The following is a 15,874-nucleotide window of genomic DNA, read 5'->3' as shown; positions in this document are numbered from 1 at the left end:
TTGTTGTTCACCAGTGCAGCTGGAATTGGTACTTAAAGTTAACGATGATTGACAGGTTTGTAGCCTTGATCTTGCGAGTGAAGGCACGGTAGCTCTACGATCAAAGGCACAAATGTGTTAATCGTCGTTTAGTCAATCTTCGTTGTTGAGAGGCTGTTCTCGGTAGCGTGAGCGAATTTGAGTGGAATCACTCATATGAATTATATGAATGTTATTAAGAGTGATTAAAAGGCGTTAAATGTGATGTAATAAAAAATGTGGGTGCGTCTACATTTTGTGCTGGTGCACCTCAAGAAAAAAGTTTGGCGTGCCAGTGCAACCAAAACAAAAGTAAGTGTGGAGCTTTGGAAATATATATCGCATATATTTTTTACTCCACTACTTTTCTAATTGTCGCCTCCGTTAAACATTACTATTGTTTGTTTGTTTTTCTCAAATAGTGAATTAATAGTTTTGTTTTCATGCTCCAGTGCAATCAATAAGCCCCGTGCAACTATACCGTAATTGAGCACTAGAGGGAGCAACATGAGTACAAGCAAGATTAGGCAGGTGAACAAGATATTGACCAATAAAAAACAACTGTGAGAGCAGTGCGCCTTCAAATGGGTGTTGCACACTCTTAATAACAATAATATTTTTTATTTTATTTATAACACACTTTACATTTGAAAAACAAATCTCAAAGTGCACATTACCATGTAAAAAAAAAAAAAAGACTAAGAATAAAAGCGTAAAAGCAAAATAGACAGAAACACAGATAAAATCAGATAGAAATCAGGTAAAATAAAGTAATCAGATAAAATCTGGTACAGTAGGTGGGGGTATACACCTGATAGTTGCTTGCAATCCGCAATTAAGATATGTTTTGGAGTTTTTTGAGCTTGTTAAGCTTCTGTTTACATTGCAGTCAGATTTAGTACTTTTTTCCATTCTGCACGGTTATATATTTATATTTAAAGTACTGTATATACACTACCGTTCAAAAGTTTGGGGTCACTCAGACAATTTTGTGTTTTCCTTCAAAAGTCACACTTGAATCAATCAACAATTGAGTTGCAAAATGAAAATTTTGTCAAGACACTGACAAGGTTAGAAATATGGATTTTTATTTGAAATAACCATCTTTCATCAAAGAATGCTCGTTTAGCAACAATTACAGCTTTGCAGAACTATGGCATCCTAGCTGTTCATTTGTTGAAGGAATCTGGAGAAACTTCACTCCACAGATCCAGAAGCACATCCCTCAAGTTTGATTGGTTTGATCGGCACTTCTTAAGTACAATACGGTCAAGCTGCTCCCACAACAGCTCAATGGGTTTAAGATCTGTTGACTGTGTTGGCCACTCCATTACGGCTAGAATACCAACTGCCTGCTTCTTTCCTAATACAGTAGTTCTTGCATAATTTGAAGGTGTGCTTTGGGTTATTGTCATGTTGTATGATGAAATTGACTCCAATCAAGCATTTTCCACAGGGTATGGCATGGCGTTGCAAAATGGAGTGATAGCCTTCCTTATTTAAAATCCCATTAACCTTGTACAAATCTCCCACTTTACTAGCACCAAACCAACCCCAGATCATCACATTACTTTCAACATGGTTGACAGATGACATCAGGCACTCTTCCAGCATCTTTTCAGTTGTTCTGCATCTGACAAATGTTCTTCTCTTTGATTCAAAGTCCAAACACCTCAAACCATGATTCGTCTGTCCATAACACTTTTTTCCAATCTTCCTCTGTCCAATGTCTGTGTTCTTTTGCCCATATTAATTTTTCCTTTCATTAGACTGTCTCATGACCGTCTTTTCACTGTCGACATTGACACTGGCTTTTTACGGGTGCTCTTTAATGAAGCTGCTAGATGAGATCCTGCGAGGCATCTATTCCTCAAACTAGGGACTCTTATATACTTGTGTTCTTGCTTGGTTGTGCAGCGGGGCCTCCCGCTTCTCTTTCTACTCTGGTTAGATCTTGTTTGTGCTGCTCTCTGAAGGGAGTGGTACACGGTGTTATAGGAAATCTTCAATTTCCTGGCAATTTCTCTAATGGAATTTTTCTAAGAACAGATTGTCAAGTTTCATTTGAAAGTTGTCTTTTTCTGGCCATATTGAGAGTTTAATTAAACCCACAAAGGTGATGCTCCAGATACTCAACTAGCTCCAAGGAAGATCAGTTTTATAGCTTTTCTAACCACTAAAACTGTTTTGAGCTGTGCGAACATAATTGAACAAGGTTTTCTAATCATCTATTATCCTTCTAAGGCAATTAGCAAGCACAATGTGCCATAAGAGCACTGGAGTGATGTTTGCTGTAAATGGGCCTCTTTACAAAACTACGTAGATATTGCATTAAAACCAAAGTTTCCGGCTAGAATAGTCATTTACCACATAATGTATAGAATGTTTTTCTGATTAGTTTAATGTTATTTCCATTGAAAAAAAACTGCTTTTCTTTCAAAAAGGAGGACATTTCTAAGTGACCCCAAATTTTTGAACGGTAGTGTAAACTAGTATATATATCACATTTTTGCATCAGGGAGAAAATACTTTTACTCATAAATTTCAAAGCAAGTACTTTTACTTGAGTAAATTTTTTATTTGATATTTGCACTTAAGTAATTTTTTGCCCCTTTTACTTAAGTAATAACAAAGTGATTACTAAAAAGTAACAAAATAACCCAGAAATACAATGGCATTGCCAAAAGATCCCAAAATGCATACGTTTTATACTCGCAGAACACTCCCCCCAAAAAGCGGAAGAGGAAGTACTGAAAAAAGTACGGTACTTATAATGTTGACATGGAACTTTTGTTTAAAAAAATTAATAAAATAAAATAAAACCTTTTTCTCAAAATCAGGTGGCTCGGACTCAGGTGCAAAAATACACGATCGGGACATCCCTATGTATTACCTAACTTTAGACAAAGTGCTTTGCTGTCTGTTCTTACCAAGGGGACACCATGTTGTGGGGGGGGGGGGGGGGGGGCTATCTAGTACATGAAAGTGAATAAGAGGAAAGATAGGATAGATAGGAATGTGTGAACAAGTGAGTGCGAAAGCAGTGTAGTATGTAGTGGGGAGCCCAGTTTTAGGACAAATCACCTGTGAGTATTAATTGATCGACATCCTGCAAGATGTTCAGGGGTATCTATTGATGCATACGACCACTCTAATGTTTGCGTTAGTCATGTGGAGAATGTAAATACAGCGCGGGATCTTATGGGCAAGTCAGACGCTGCCCCCGCCTTGTGTGGTTAATTGGTATGGATAATGAATGAAAGAATGAATGTTTGGTCTGTTTCCAAAGTGTATAATCTTGATTTTCTCTCCAATTCTAGAAAAGAAAACTGTCTGATTACATCAATTTTCTTTTCCTCTGTGCTGCCCACAGCTGATGATATTAAGCCATGCCCACGCTGTGCTGCTTACATCATCAAAATGAATGATGGGAGCTGTAACCACATGACCTGCGCTGTCTGCGGTTGTGAGTTCTGCTGGCTTTGTATGAAAGAGATCTCAGACTTGCATTACTTGAGGTTAGTAACTGCATGCTAAGGACAACTTAGTATATACTGTATTTAAGAGGTTGTTTCTTTGTCAGTGAACATTATGGATATGTGTGATATTACAATATGTTAGTGCTGGGCAAGTTAACGAGTTACCTCTGAGTTAATTCACTAATTAATCAACACGGTTCATTATTTTAATTGCACATTAAGATCAGAGCCATCAAAGAAGTAGTTAAACGGTCTCCCAAATTCTAAAACCCACTTGTTGTTTTTTGAGTTATTGACAAAATCCGTATCAAATTTATAAATACATTTAAACGTTTTCCTGAGATATTGCTTTTTAAAGATTGCCCTCAGCCCTTAGATCAGTGCTTCTCAATTATTTTCTGTTACGCTCCCCCAAGGAAGACGTAAATGTTTCGCCCCCCCCCCAAACTCTGCCGCCACTGTAAATAGTATCATTTATCTATACTATTACTATTATAAGTACGCCTCTGCCTCACATTGTGTCCTTTTTTTCTATTTCAGAAAATAACAGAGATCAACTTATAAAGTATAACTTTATCAACATTGTTTTGTTTGTAACAGAAAAGACTTAACGCGCATCAATTTGCCTGAATTTAAAAAAAAAAGTCTGCCTGAATTTAAAAAAAAAAGTCACATCCAAACTGTAAAAATATACTCAAGGTACATTTTTGACCATTTGATACTGAAAAATAAAATCAGTAAATACTAACATTCAAATTGATTAGAAAAATTAACTCATGAGGACAATTAGGCTCGAGCGTATGACGTGGCACTCGCGAGGTTTCCGCCCCTATCGCCATGCTGGAAGCAGGAAGTTCGGTGTCAGAAGTCCAGGAAACATAAACAGTGAGGCATTTCGACTCAGGTCGCTCTTTAAAAATGATTGGAAATTATTGTTCGGTAAAGAATTGCAGCAACCGATCGAAGAGAAAGGAGAATGTACAGCTCGACGGAACCCCATTGAGTTTCTTCCGGATCCCTAACTGGAGAAAAGGCGAGGGAAAGCTCATATCTGAACTTACCAAACGTCGAAGAATGGCATGGGTGGCCTCGATCAGAAGGAAGGGCATAACGTTTGATTCTCCAGTTACACACATAGTTTGCTCTATGCACTTCCACTCCGATAAGTTAATTTCGTTTGTCTACGTAAATTTCGGTAACTTTATGCCCTAAGCCGGCCTGTTGTTAGCTATAGCTACAGTTAAACAACTAGCATGCATACATGTGCATTGTCTTCATAAGACATAATTCCCGTCGTTTTTAAATGAAAAAGCTGTAACATGTTGCCGTGAGATAGTGGCAAAGAATTTGTACACAGGCTACATTGTCTGCAACAAATCTGTTTTGTAAAACATAGCATTGATTTGTCATTTAACTATCACAGCTCAGCACATCTCAAATTCAGATGTTCATGACAATGAAAATGTAAACACACATTGCCTACCTTTGCAAGAACAATGGTGTTGCCTTTTGCTACGGTCATAATGTGCAGGTCCTGCACCGATCCGCAGGAAAACTGTTCGTAGCTTTGTAGTAGAGCAGGGCGGTAAACGGAAAATGTACCGTCACCGAAATTCTTCACGATGACCGACGTAATTTTGACCATGTCGGTAAATTCGGTAATTTAATAAAACAAGAAAATAGTCTTTTTATCCCGCTTTGACGCTGTGTTGTTCGGCTATGTTCATTCCCCTTTAAGAAAGCAGAGAGTGTGCTGACGTATGGAGTCACGTGGTTTTCAGGAAGCCAATCAAACAGAAGGCCGGTAGGCTAATGCTAATGCTAACGCTAAAAGTAAACGGGATGGAGTCGGGCTTAAGTTAGCTAAATTAGCTTCGCCAAACTTTCACCCGGCATTAAGTAAACTCTTGGCGGGTTCCAGACAGGCTTTCACCCGCTGTCCTCCCTGGTTCTCACGATATTAGGAGAGGATGCTTTCAGTGCGTTCTTCTGGTAGCCAAGCCACATGCTAACGCTAGTAGCTAACAACGGCTACAAATGAACGTGAAAGAGTCGGACAGCGGCTCTAACCTTGTCAAAACGGCTGAAATTAATGAGTGGACTGGGCACGGACTTCATGTAGAAATCATCATGTCGCGTTATTTGGCATCTCTGTGTGAAGCGTTCATGATGGTAAAGCACTCAGCATAAAGTAGCCTAATCCAACAGTCAAGCCTATATATAATATGACAGTTTAATGGCCACAGCTATTTTTCTGTATGTGTTTGCTTTATTCTGCCATCATAAAACCTTAAATGTTTCATTGGCATCAGAGCAATACAGCTTTAATCTGGTTGTGTATGTGTGGGGGGTGCATGTATTAAAAATGTTTCGGGGAAAACAAAAAAAAACTGAAACCTTGACGTAAACACTTGTGTTGAACAATTATGTCACAGCAGCCATGACCAATAAATTGTCTGAAGTGTACTGTTAAAGCTGCAAGTCATTTGTGTTAGAATGACATGTTTGCACAGTCATCATATTGATTTTTATAATGTTGTACATTTTCCAAGTCATACAAGCTGTTATAAATGTTCACACTAGAATTCTTATTGTTTACAAGATTTTTTTAAATACTTAATGTTTAGACTGCATGTGCAATTGTTAGATTGAAAGCTGGTTAAATAAATTTAATGAGAAATGGTTAATTTGTATTCCATGCATTGATTAAAATATTCAAATTTTATAACAGTGTGCTTGGGCGAATTTATCGTCATTTATCGTTATCGCGGTAAATCTGCTCAATTTATCGTGATACTTACTTAAGGCCATATCGCCCAGCCCTACTTTGTAGCGATTTGTAGTTTCGGAATTGCTGATGAGTGTAGTAACTTACACCAAACACTATCGACATCTTTATTCCATTTGTGTTCGGCTTGCTCGTAAGGGTCAACATTGTTCACATCCTTAGGTTTGCTCACATATCTGTCCTTCGCCGTGGTAACAAGTTTGTCTCTGTATCGAACTGGCAAGTTTTCCTTACTTTTTTCCATCTTTGGCACTCGTAGTTGAATTGTATTTGCCGTTAAGTTTAAATGTCCCGTGATGCAGACGTGCTTCCAATATGGCTGCGTTGTCGCAAATCTCGCATAATCCCGTGTTGCTGTGACGTAAACGCTCGAGCCTAATATGCCAAAAAATTTGACCGAAAAAACAAAACTGAATAGATGAAGAAGAAGAAAAAAAAGAGTCTTTGGACAGAAGGACAGTTTTTAATTTCGCTGCTCACAGTACCACCTCCAGTTTGCAATGGTGTGGGGTTATTTTCCACTGAGCATGCTAACAGTGCTCACTGGTTTACTTATATAACACTGACAAAGCGGGACGATTATTGGCAATATTCGGCACGTTTTTGCTGAATAACAACCAAGCGGCTTATCAATGAGATTGGGGTGTAATGTCTTTAAGTGGCGTCTTAATTGATTTGGCTTCCGGCTGTCCGCTATAATCATTTTTAGACACAGTAAACAGTGGTCTTTCCTCACCTACCACTGTATTTGATGTCAAAGCCAAAAGGCAAACGGCCCGAAAAAAGCGCATTCTCGGCGGCCGAGGGAGAACCGTAAGTGAGGGCGGTCGTCATGACGATCTCAAGCCGAAAATGGCACTTCTCGGGCGGACACGTGAGAACCGGAGAAGACAGTGGGTCGCTGCGTGAGTCCGGCCGGAAAACTGCTTTCGAAAACGGCGCACAGCTCTTCATATTGCTCTTCTGTGTGCTCTTGCTTACGTACTTCAAAAATACTGCGCACACTTTGAAAATGGTTTTTTCAACCTATAAAATTAAAAAGATGCTATTTTCAGTTAATGTTGACATTTCAAAAAAAATTCCTACTCCAAATAAGCTAAAACAAAACTAACTTTTTCCTCCCTCCTCATCTACCTTTTTCTTCGCAGCCCATCAGGCTGTACTTTTTGGGGGAAGAAGCCATGGAGCAGAAAGAAGAAGATTCTCTGGCAATTGGGAACACTTGTTGGTGCCCCTGTTGGCATTGCACTGATTGCTGGCATAGCTATCCCTGCCATGGTTATTGGCATCCCTGTCTATGTGGGAAGAAAAGTGAGATTGTAAACATATACATGAATTAATTTGGAAAATTGTTACTGTTAATTAGGTCAAAAATGATTAAGTCTTAATAAGCTTAAAAGTCGAAGCATCCTCTCAATTGTATACGATGACCCCTGCATACTGTATATATTGTAGTTTTCATGTTGTAACTTATTTGCAGAGCTGAAATTCATTCATGCACACAGCACCTTGCATTCCTTCTAAGAAATTAATGAGTATATTCTTAATTTTCCTCAGATTCACAATCGCTACGAAGGTAAAGATATAGGCAAGCACAAGCGGAATCTCGTGATTGCAGGTGGCGTAACACTTTCTGTCATTGTGTCTCCAGTGGTTGCAGCAGTCACTGTTGGTCAGTATACACTTCTGTTTCTTGCATTATTCTGTCACTCTTCCGTTTTTTGATTTTACTAAGTTGAGTCATTTTAGAGCCAAAATAATTTTGCTAAAAATAACTTTTCAAGCCCAAATGGCTCACTCATGTACTGCTTAAAACATGGAGGAAGATAAAGGAGATGTAAATAACTGATTTTGAAAACCTCTGAGGCCTATCTTTTTCATAAACTTTTAACACTGCATTGTGTGTGTTTTTCCGTTGTTGCATTTTAGGCATTGGAGTTCCCATTATGCTCGCGTATGTTTACGGTGTGGTGCCCATATCGTTGTGCCGGAGTGGGGGCTGTGGTGTATCCACAGGCAAGGGAAAAGGTGTTCGAATTGAATTCGATGATGAGAATGACATGAATGTCGCCACTGGAACAGCAGCCACTGGTAAACCCACAACATGATCACTATTCAGAATCACAACTAACTAGCAAACCAAAAATGGATTTGACATAAATCTGGATTATGTTCAAAAGGGAATCGCAGAAGGGCAATACAAAATATATAACCCATGCTGACATCATAGTAAATGTTGAACATTTTACAATTTTCCTTAAAATATTAACATAATGTCAAAAACAAGCCCTATGCAAAGTAGTTGGAACCTCTTGGTACCTCACGATAAGATACGATTTGCAATACAAAGCTCACGATAACGATGATCTTACGATATGGCAATGCAACGATTATCGATACAACGGTCATGAAATATTTCTCGGATAGTCTGTTACGTGCCGTACAGCACAATAACTACCGCCTTGTGCCGTAAAATCTAATGAACAGAAAAACAACCCATCTTTTCATTCTGCTGTAAATTTATTAATAGTAGATGCCCAATCCATTTGACCTGGAGGGTGGCAGCAAATGACCCCCTCCCACTTGAAATGGGCCACTCCCACTTCTATGGCTGTCAGTGGCAGCCAGTGTCAGGCAACGAGATAACTTCGGGCCATTTCAAGTCATTCATTACTTGTTGATTTTCAATCACCTTCTGTTGAGTTTGGGGCATTTTATGGGTCACATCGTATTGATTTTGTGTTACAGAACAGGAAGTGATCCAGAATCTCCCAAATGTATAGACACTGACTCCAACTCAACAGGAAATGACCTGTAAAGGCCCTAAATTGAACAGAAAGTGACCATTGAATGCTCTGGTTTTGAATGAATGAACGAACGCACATTCGCTCTTCCCAGTCTTAATGGATTGAGTGTCAAGCGCCGTCAATGGCAGCCATAGAGTTAATGGAGACACTATTATGGAGGAAGAGTTTACACCTTTTTTAAACGATATCTCGATTCCTGGCTTGAGCTTATCGATAACTTTTTGGGATGCAAAGTATCATGATATAACACCATTTTGATATTTTGTCAAACCCCTATTGCAAAGTTAAGATACAATAGATTGAAAGCAGAAGCTCTACTATGGGCATTGTTGTGAATATTACGTTTAAAAAAGTTTTTTAAAAAATAGTTACAAATTACTTCTCCCAATAAGTAATTGAGTTACTTAATCAGTTACCTCTATATAAGAGCAATAAGTTACTCAGCAAAGTAACTGATTTTACTTTTCATCTTCTACACGTTATTACCGTATACATTCTATAAGAGGTTTCACATCAGAGATGTTTATATTAACTGATTGAAGAATAAAAACACTATGTACAGTGTTTTAGAATATTCATTCATTCATTCATTCATTTTCCATGCCGCTTATCCTCACAAGGGTCGCAAAGGTGCTGGAGCCTATCCCAGCTAACTACGGGCAGTAGGCAGGGTGTACCCTGAATTGGTTGCCAGCCAGCCGCAGGGCACAATGAGACAAACAACCAAGCACGCGCACACTCATACCTATGGACAATTTAGAGTGTTCGATCAGCCTACAAACGCATGTTTTTGGGATGTGGGGAAAACCGGAGTACCCGAAGGAAACCCACACAGGCACGGGGAGAACATGCAAACTCCACACAGGAAGGCTGGAGCCCTGGGATTGAACCCTTGATTTCAAAACTGTGAGGCGGATGTGCTAACCACTCGGCCACCGTGCCTGTGTTTTAGAATATTTGGTATTTATTTGGATCAACTATATGAGTCTGTTAAGAAAACATAAATGTAAACTGACCATTAAACAGTGCAAATCTCTGAAACTGTATGTTAAGCCTACTGCACAATATGCAGAACACTAACCCCGGTAGTCAACGCAGTGGAACACGCCGTTAAAGTCAATCAGCCAGTGCATAGTGCGGCCGCGTTTTAGACGCGTCCTAGAAGCAGCTCAACGTGCCGCACGCGAAAAGAACAGCAGAGTTTATAGTTTGATGTGAGACGCGACCCTCTCACGTCAATAGGTAGGGTCGGGCAGACCGGAAGTCACTCGTGTAAAAATACAGTGCGTCCGGTCAATTTTCAAAATAATATGCAATCGTAACCCTCACTTTTCGAGTCCATCAGATCTCTTGAGGCTGTGGGTAGATCGGGTCACAGTTTACTTTTTACTGCTCTTTTCTGCTGTAGTAATAACCAACACGGCAGGACAGTATCAACTCTGCTTTTAATCTCAGCACGGTGCGCACCAGTACCCCCGTCTTCAATACAAAACCCTCCTACCGAAACAAAAGTAGTAGTATTCACATAGGAACTAAAATTATGCAACATAAAATATACTGGACTGTCTCAGAAAATTAGAATACACAATATTCTAATTTTCTGAGACAGTCCTGTATATTGTTCTATGTAAAGGACGTCAGCCAAGGTCGGCCCCCCACATTTTTACCACGCCAAATCTGGTCCCCTTTGCAAAAAGTTTGGACACCCCTGCTTTAAATGGTGGATTAATGTACAGGACTGTCTCAGAAAATTAGAATATTGTGTATTCTAATTTTCTGAGACAGTCCAGTAGAATATAAATGAATACTACATCACATTTGTAAAACATAAATAAAGAAAAATCTTTTGTCATTGGGATTGCTTTTCTCTGTAGCACAGGACTTCTTTTTTTCTTCTTTCTTTCAGACAGAAAGCAGACCAATGCGCAGGGACTGAAATGGTTGTTCTATTGTAATCTTTAAAACCCGCTACTCTCGCGTGATCTTGCAATCCTCGCGTGAACTGATCGAGCCGCTCCACAGACGCTCTGCTCATAAAACGCGTCCTATGGAAATTGTGGCGAGCGGGAGCGCCAAGCTATTTAGCGATTATGCTAATCAGTGTCTTTGTATTGTGTTTTGGAGAAGTATGTTCGCACTTGAGTTACTGTTAGATAGTGTCTCATTTCTTTTTATAAAGAAACCACACACATAAACACATTCATACAGTGGGGCAAATAAGTATTTCGTCAACCACTAATTTTGCAAGTTCTCCCAATTTAAAATATTAGAGAGGCCTGTAATTGTCAACATGGGTAAACCTCAACCATGAGAGACAGAATTTGGAAAAAAAGAAAATCACATTTTTTGATTTTTAAAGAATTTATTTGCAAATCATGGTGGAAAATAAGTATTTGGTCAATACCAAAAGTTCATCTCAATACTTGTTATGCACACTTTGTTGGCAATAACGGAGGCCAAACGTTTTCTGTAACTCTTTACAAGCTTTTCACACACTTTTGCTGGTATTTTGGCCCATTCCTCCATGCAGATCTCCTCTAGAGCAGTGATGTTTTGGGGCTGTCGTTGGGCACCACAGACTTTCAACTCTCTCCACAGATTTTCTATGGGGTTGAAATCTGGAGACTGGCTAGGCCACTCCAGGACCTTGAAATGCTTCTTACGAAGCCACTCCTTTGTTGCCCTGGCTGTGTGTTTGGGATCATTGTCATGCTGAAAGACCCTGCCACATTTCATCTTCAATGCGCTTGCTGATGGAAGGAGATTTTCACCAAAATCCCCCCCTTTGGTTCTGGGATTTTTGCACATTGTTCTTGTTATAATTTTGACGCCATGGGGTGAGATCTTGCATGGTGCCCCAGATCGAGGGAGATTATTAGTGGTCTTGTATGTCTTCCATTTTCTAATAATTGCTCCCACAGTTGATTTCATCAGTGGTCTTGTATGTCTTCCATTTTCTAATAATTGCTCCCACAGTTGATTTCTTTACACCAAGCGTTTTACCTATTGCAGATTCAGACTTCCCAGCCTGGTGCAGGTCTACAATTTTGTCTCTGGTGTCCTTCGACAGCTCTTTGGGCTTGGCCATAGTGGAGTTTGGAGTGTGACTGACTGAGGTTGTGGACAGGTGTCTTTCATACCGATAATGAGTTAAAACAGATGCCATTAATATAGGTAATAAGTGGAGCCTCGTTAGACCTCGTTAGAAGAAGTTAGACCTCTTTGACAGCCAGAAATCTTGCTTGTTTGTAGGTGACATAATACTTATTTTCCACTCTTATTTGGAAATAAATTCTTTAAAAATCAAACAATGTGATTTTTGTTTTTTTTTCCCCCACATTCTGTCTCTCATGGTTGAGGTTTACCCATTTTGACAATTACAGGCCTCTTTAATCTTTTCAAGTAGGAGAACTTGCACAATTGGTGGTTGACTAAATACTTATTTGCCCCACTGTATAACTGCTTAGTCTCCTTTCAACACAAACTCAATCTGTAAATATTCATACACGAGATTGTGCTTTGAAATTGGATTTGGATTGTATTTATGAACAACCGTTTCATAAAACATTCATTACACTCTGCCTCCTCCTGATTTGATTTTGTTGTCCAGTCTGTTTAGAGCAAATAAATGTCATTGACACAATTTATATCAGCGCTTTGCCCACAAGAAATAGTCAATCAGCAGTGCTTTTTTTATTCGAATAAACTGGACTTTCGTCTGATTTGTGTACTGAGAAATTCTTTCGAGGTTTTATACTCGGTTGTGCAGTTGAAGACTACAGTTAATTCAGGAAGCTGTAATAAAATCTTATTTTTGAAGGAAACAGTCATCCGTTTCGTCTTCATTGTTACTTACAGCGTGTTCATTTGATTAATCGTCTGATTACCAGAATTTTCAGACTATAAGCCGCTACCTTTTTCCATTTTGAATCCTGCGGCTTAGGGTCCAGTGTGGCTTATTTGTTGATTTATTTAGGTTAATAGGCAACACTTTATTAAGCTTTATTTAAAAGTAAGTTTTGTGTACTTGAAACAGTACAGTTGTATACTACAGTTAAGTCAGGAAGCTTTAATAAAAAAAATTAAATTATTATTTTTGAAAGAAGTAGTCATACATACAAGTCACTGAATAACATGACATTTATCCAATTAATCATTTATTTAATCGTCCGATTAATCGATTTTAAAAATAATCGTTAGATTCAGCCCTACATAAACCTATCCTTAAATATTCCGCAAAGTAACAATATTTAATATAATTCAGGTTTGAGAACTCTACCTTTGAAATTCCCTGGCCCATTGCCCACCTAGCCAATCATCATCGCATTTGCAACGATGTCACCAACCCTTTCCTTCCTCCCCTCTCCCTCTCTGCTCCCTCCAGGCAGGCAGCTAATGTGTGACACAATCGGACAACTCACACTTCATCCAACCAAATTGTAGTAACGCACCCCTTCACATCCTCAGTATTGGTAACGGTGTTGCAAAGATGGAAAAAGTAATTGATTAGATTATTTACTGCTGAAAAAATAACACTATTAATAAGAACATTGACTTTGGGTCCCTCCCGATCTTCTTAATCTAGAGGGAAAGCCTGGACACCCAGTGAAGACCAAATGAAAAGAATACTTATAATAATGATATTACTTATTTTCTTATTAGTATTCAAGGACAAATTTGTGGGCCTTTTTCCAGATCTTAAATTATAATTAGGATGCAATGTGTAGTCAAGTCTGATTGACACTTTCTTGAATCTGTAGATTCAACATCTGTAGCAGACACGAGAAACAATCCAAGTATCAGTGAAGGCAGTGTCGGGGGTCTGACGGGGAGTTTAAGTGCCAGCGGCAGCCAAATGGACAGACTTGGGGCAATCAGGGACAACCTCAGTGAGACAGCATCCACCATGGCCCTTGCTGGAGCCAGCATCACCGGCAGCCTTTCTGGCAGCGCCATGGTCCACTACTTAAGCAGGTACAGAGACATTCACACATGGCGTAGCTTTTCGATGTCACTAATACGGGTTTGTCAAAACGACTCTCCAACACAATGACAGGTTGGAAGTGCAAGCTGATGTGCAAAAGGATCTCTGCAGTCTTAGTGGTGAATCTGGTACTGTCAGCCTCGGAACAATCAGCGACAACGCAAGCACTAAAGCCATGGCTGGATCCATTCTGAATGCTCACATCCCCCTTGACAGGTAAGAAGTAGAGTAGTAGTAAAAAGTAAGAAGTAGTAAAAATATCGATTATTACATGCATCGCGATGCGACACGTGACGATTCGAATACGATTCACAAAGGTTCGAAAACAATGATTTTCCCTCATAACTTTATGGCAGCACTCTTAGCAGAACGAAATTCAAGACACGTCTGCCGCCGGGCACCGTTAACGGGCACACGCACGGTATGATGGATGCTGCCGGTTACTGAGAGAGATTTACTCCTTTTTAAAAGACTGGAAAATAAAGTAGTGGCAGGAACAAAAGCGCAACCGCCGGTGCGCAAGTTATTTTTTTAGAGCAAGATTGGAAGAGAGATAGTTCGTTGCTCCTTGTCTTTCAGATGTCCAGCATTAGTTTTAAGGCATTTCAATTGAAAAATGTCCTGAGTGTGTTGCTAAGACCCGTGTGCGTCTATAAGAGGTGAGTACACAAACCCTCTTGTACTGTATAGCCTTTATTGTTGTTGTTTTTGAAATGATAATAGTTAGCGCCGAGCGCTAAGCTAATTAGCTAATTTGCTAATGTGTATTTCATATCCAGAACGTTTAAAACCAGGATTAAGTACAGCGATAACACTACAAACATGCGAAATAGTACAGAAATCTGTGAAAACAAAGTATATTGGTTAAAAGAAGTCTTTCTAAAGACACTTTGTTTCCAGAAAATGTGGAATTCACTCCACCTGTGTAAATTTTATTGTATTGTTGAGAGAAATAAGTACTCCCTTTAAAATGGTTAATGTTTTTGCTAGGGCTGTCAAACTTATCGCGTTAACGGGCGGTAATTATTTTTTTTTAATTAATCACGTTAAAATATTTGACGCAATTAACGCACAAATGCCCCTCTCAAACAGATTAAAATGACAGGACAGTGCTTGGATCCAACTGATTTCATGGCTTTCAGCATGGTGTAATTATTGACATCAACAGTGGCGAGCTATTAGTTTTTTTTTTGATTGAAAATTTTACAAATTTTATTAAAACGAAAACATTAAGAGGGGTTTTAATATAAAATTTCTATAACTTGTACTAACATTTACCTTTTAAGAACTACAATGTTTTCTATCCATGGATCGCTTTAACAGAATGTTAATAATGGTAATGCCATCTTGTTGATTTATTGTTATAATAAACAAATACAGTACTTATGTACCGTATGTTGAATGTATATATCCATCTTGTGTCTTATCTTTCCATTCCAATATTAATTTACAGAAAAATATGGCATATTTTATAGATGGTTTGAATTGCGATTAATTACTATTAATTAATTTTTAAGCTGTAATTAACTCGATAAAAATTTTTAATCATTTGACACCCCTAGTTTTTGCACTTTCTTTTAAAAAAAATAATAAAATAAAATACATTAAAAAGCAGCTTATTGTTGTATGGGCATGTTTCCATTGTTCCTGTTGAATCATTAGGATATTTTAAATAAATAATGGACTAAATAATTTGTTTGGCTAATTTATTAATTAGTAATGTATGATTAATCGATAACCGCAATCATCGTCAATACCGTGATCATCGTTCAATAATCGGCTCGTAGCACCCTGAATC

The 15,874-nt window shown here is 38.7% G+C and overlaps 1 protein-coding gene across 2 annotated transcripts in view; it reads left to right on the top strand.

Moving 5' to 3' along the window:
• Positions 1-15,874, top strand: part of rnf19a (ring finger protein 19A, RBR E3 ubiquitin protein ligase) — a 39,210-nt gene that overhangs the window by 19,852 nt on the left and 3,484 nt on the right. For both annotated transcript variants that reach the window (XM_057834046.1, XM_057834045.1), the window contains 6 exons: positions 3,392-3,536; positions 7,434-7,596; positions 7,843-7,957; positions 8,215-8,376; positions 13,853-14,066; positions 14,149-14,292. In XM_057834046.1, coding sequence (XP_057690029.1) covers positions 3,392-3,536; positions 7,434-7,596; positions 7,843-7,957; positions 8,215-8,376; positions 13,853-14,066; positions 14,149-14,292 — 943 coding nt within the window. The remainder of the gene's footprint in view (positions 1-3,391; positions 3,537-7,433; positions 7,597-7,842; positions 7,958-8,214; positions 8,377-13,852; positions 14,067-14,148; positions 14,293-15,874) is intronic.

The sequence above is a fragment of the Corythoichthys intestinalis genome, chromosome 4, assembly GCF_030265065.1.
Source record: "Corythoichthys intestinalis isolate RoL2023-P3 chromosome 4, ASM3026506v1, whole genome shotgun sequence".
NCBI lineage: Eukaryota > Metazoa > Chordata > Actinopteri > Syngnathiformes > Syngnathidae > Corythoichthys > Corythoichthys intestinalis.
The sequence above is the reverse complement of the archived record's forward strand: the minus strand, read 5'-3'. Positions and strand labels throughout refer to the sequence as shown.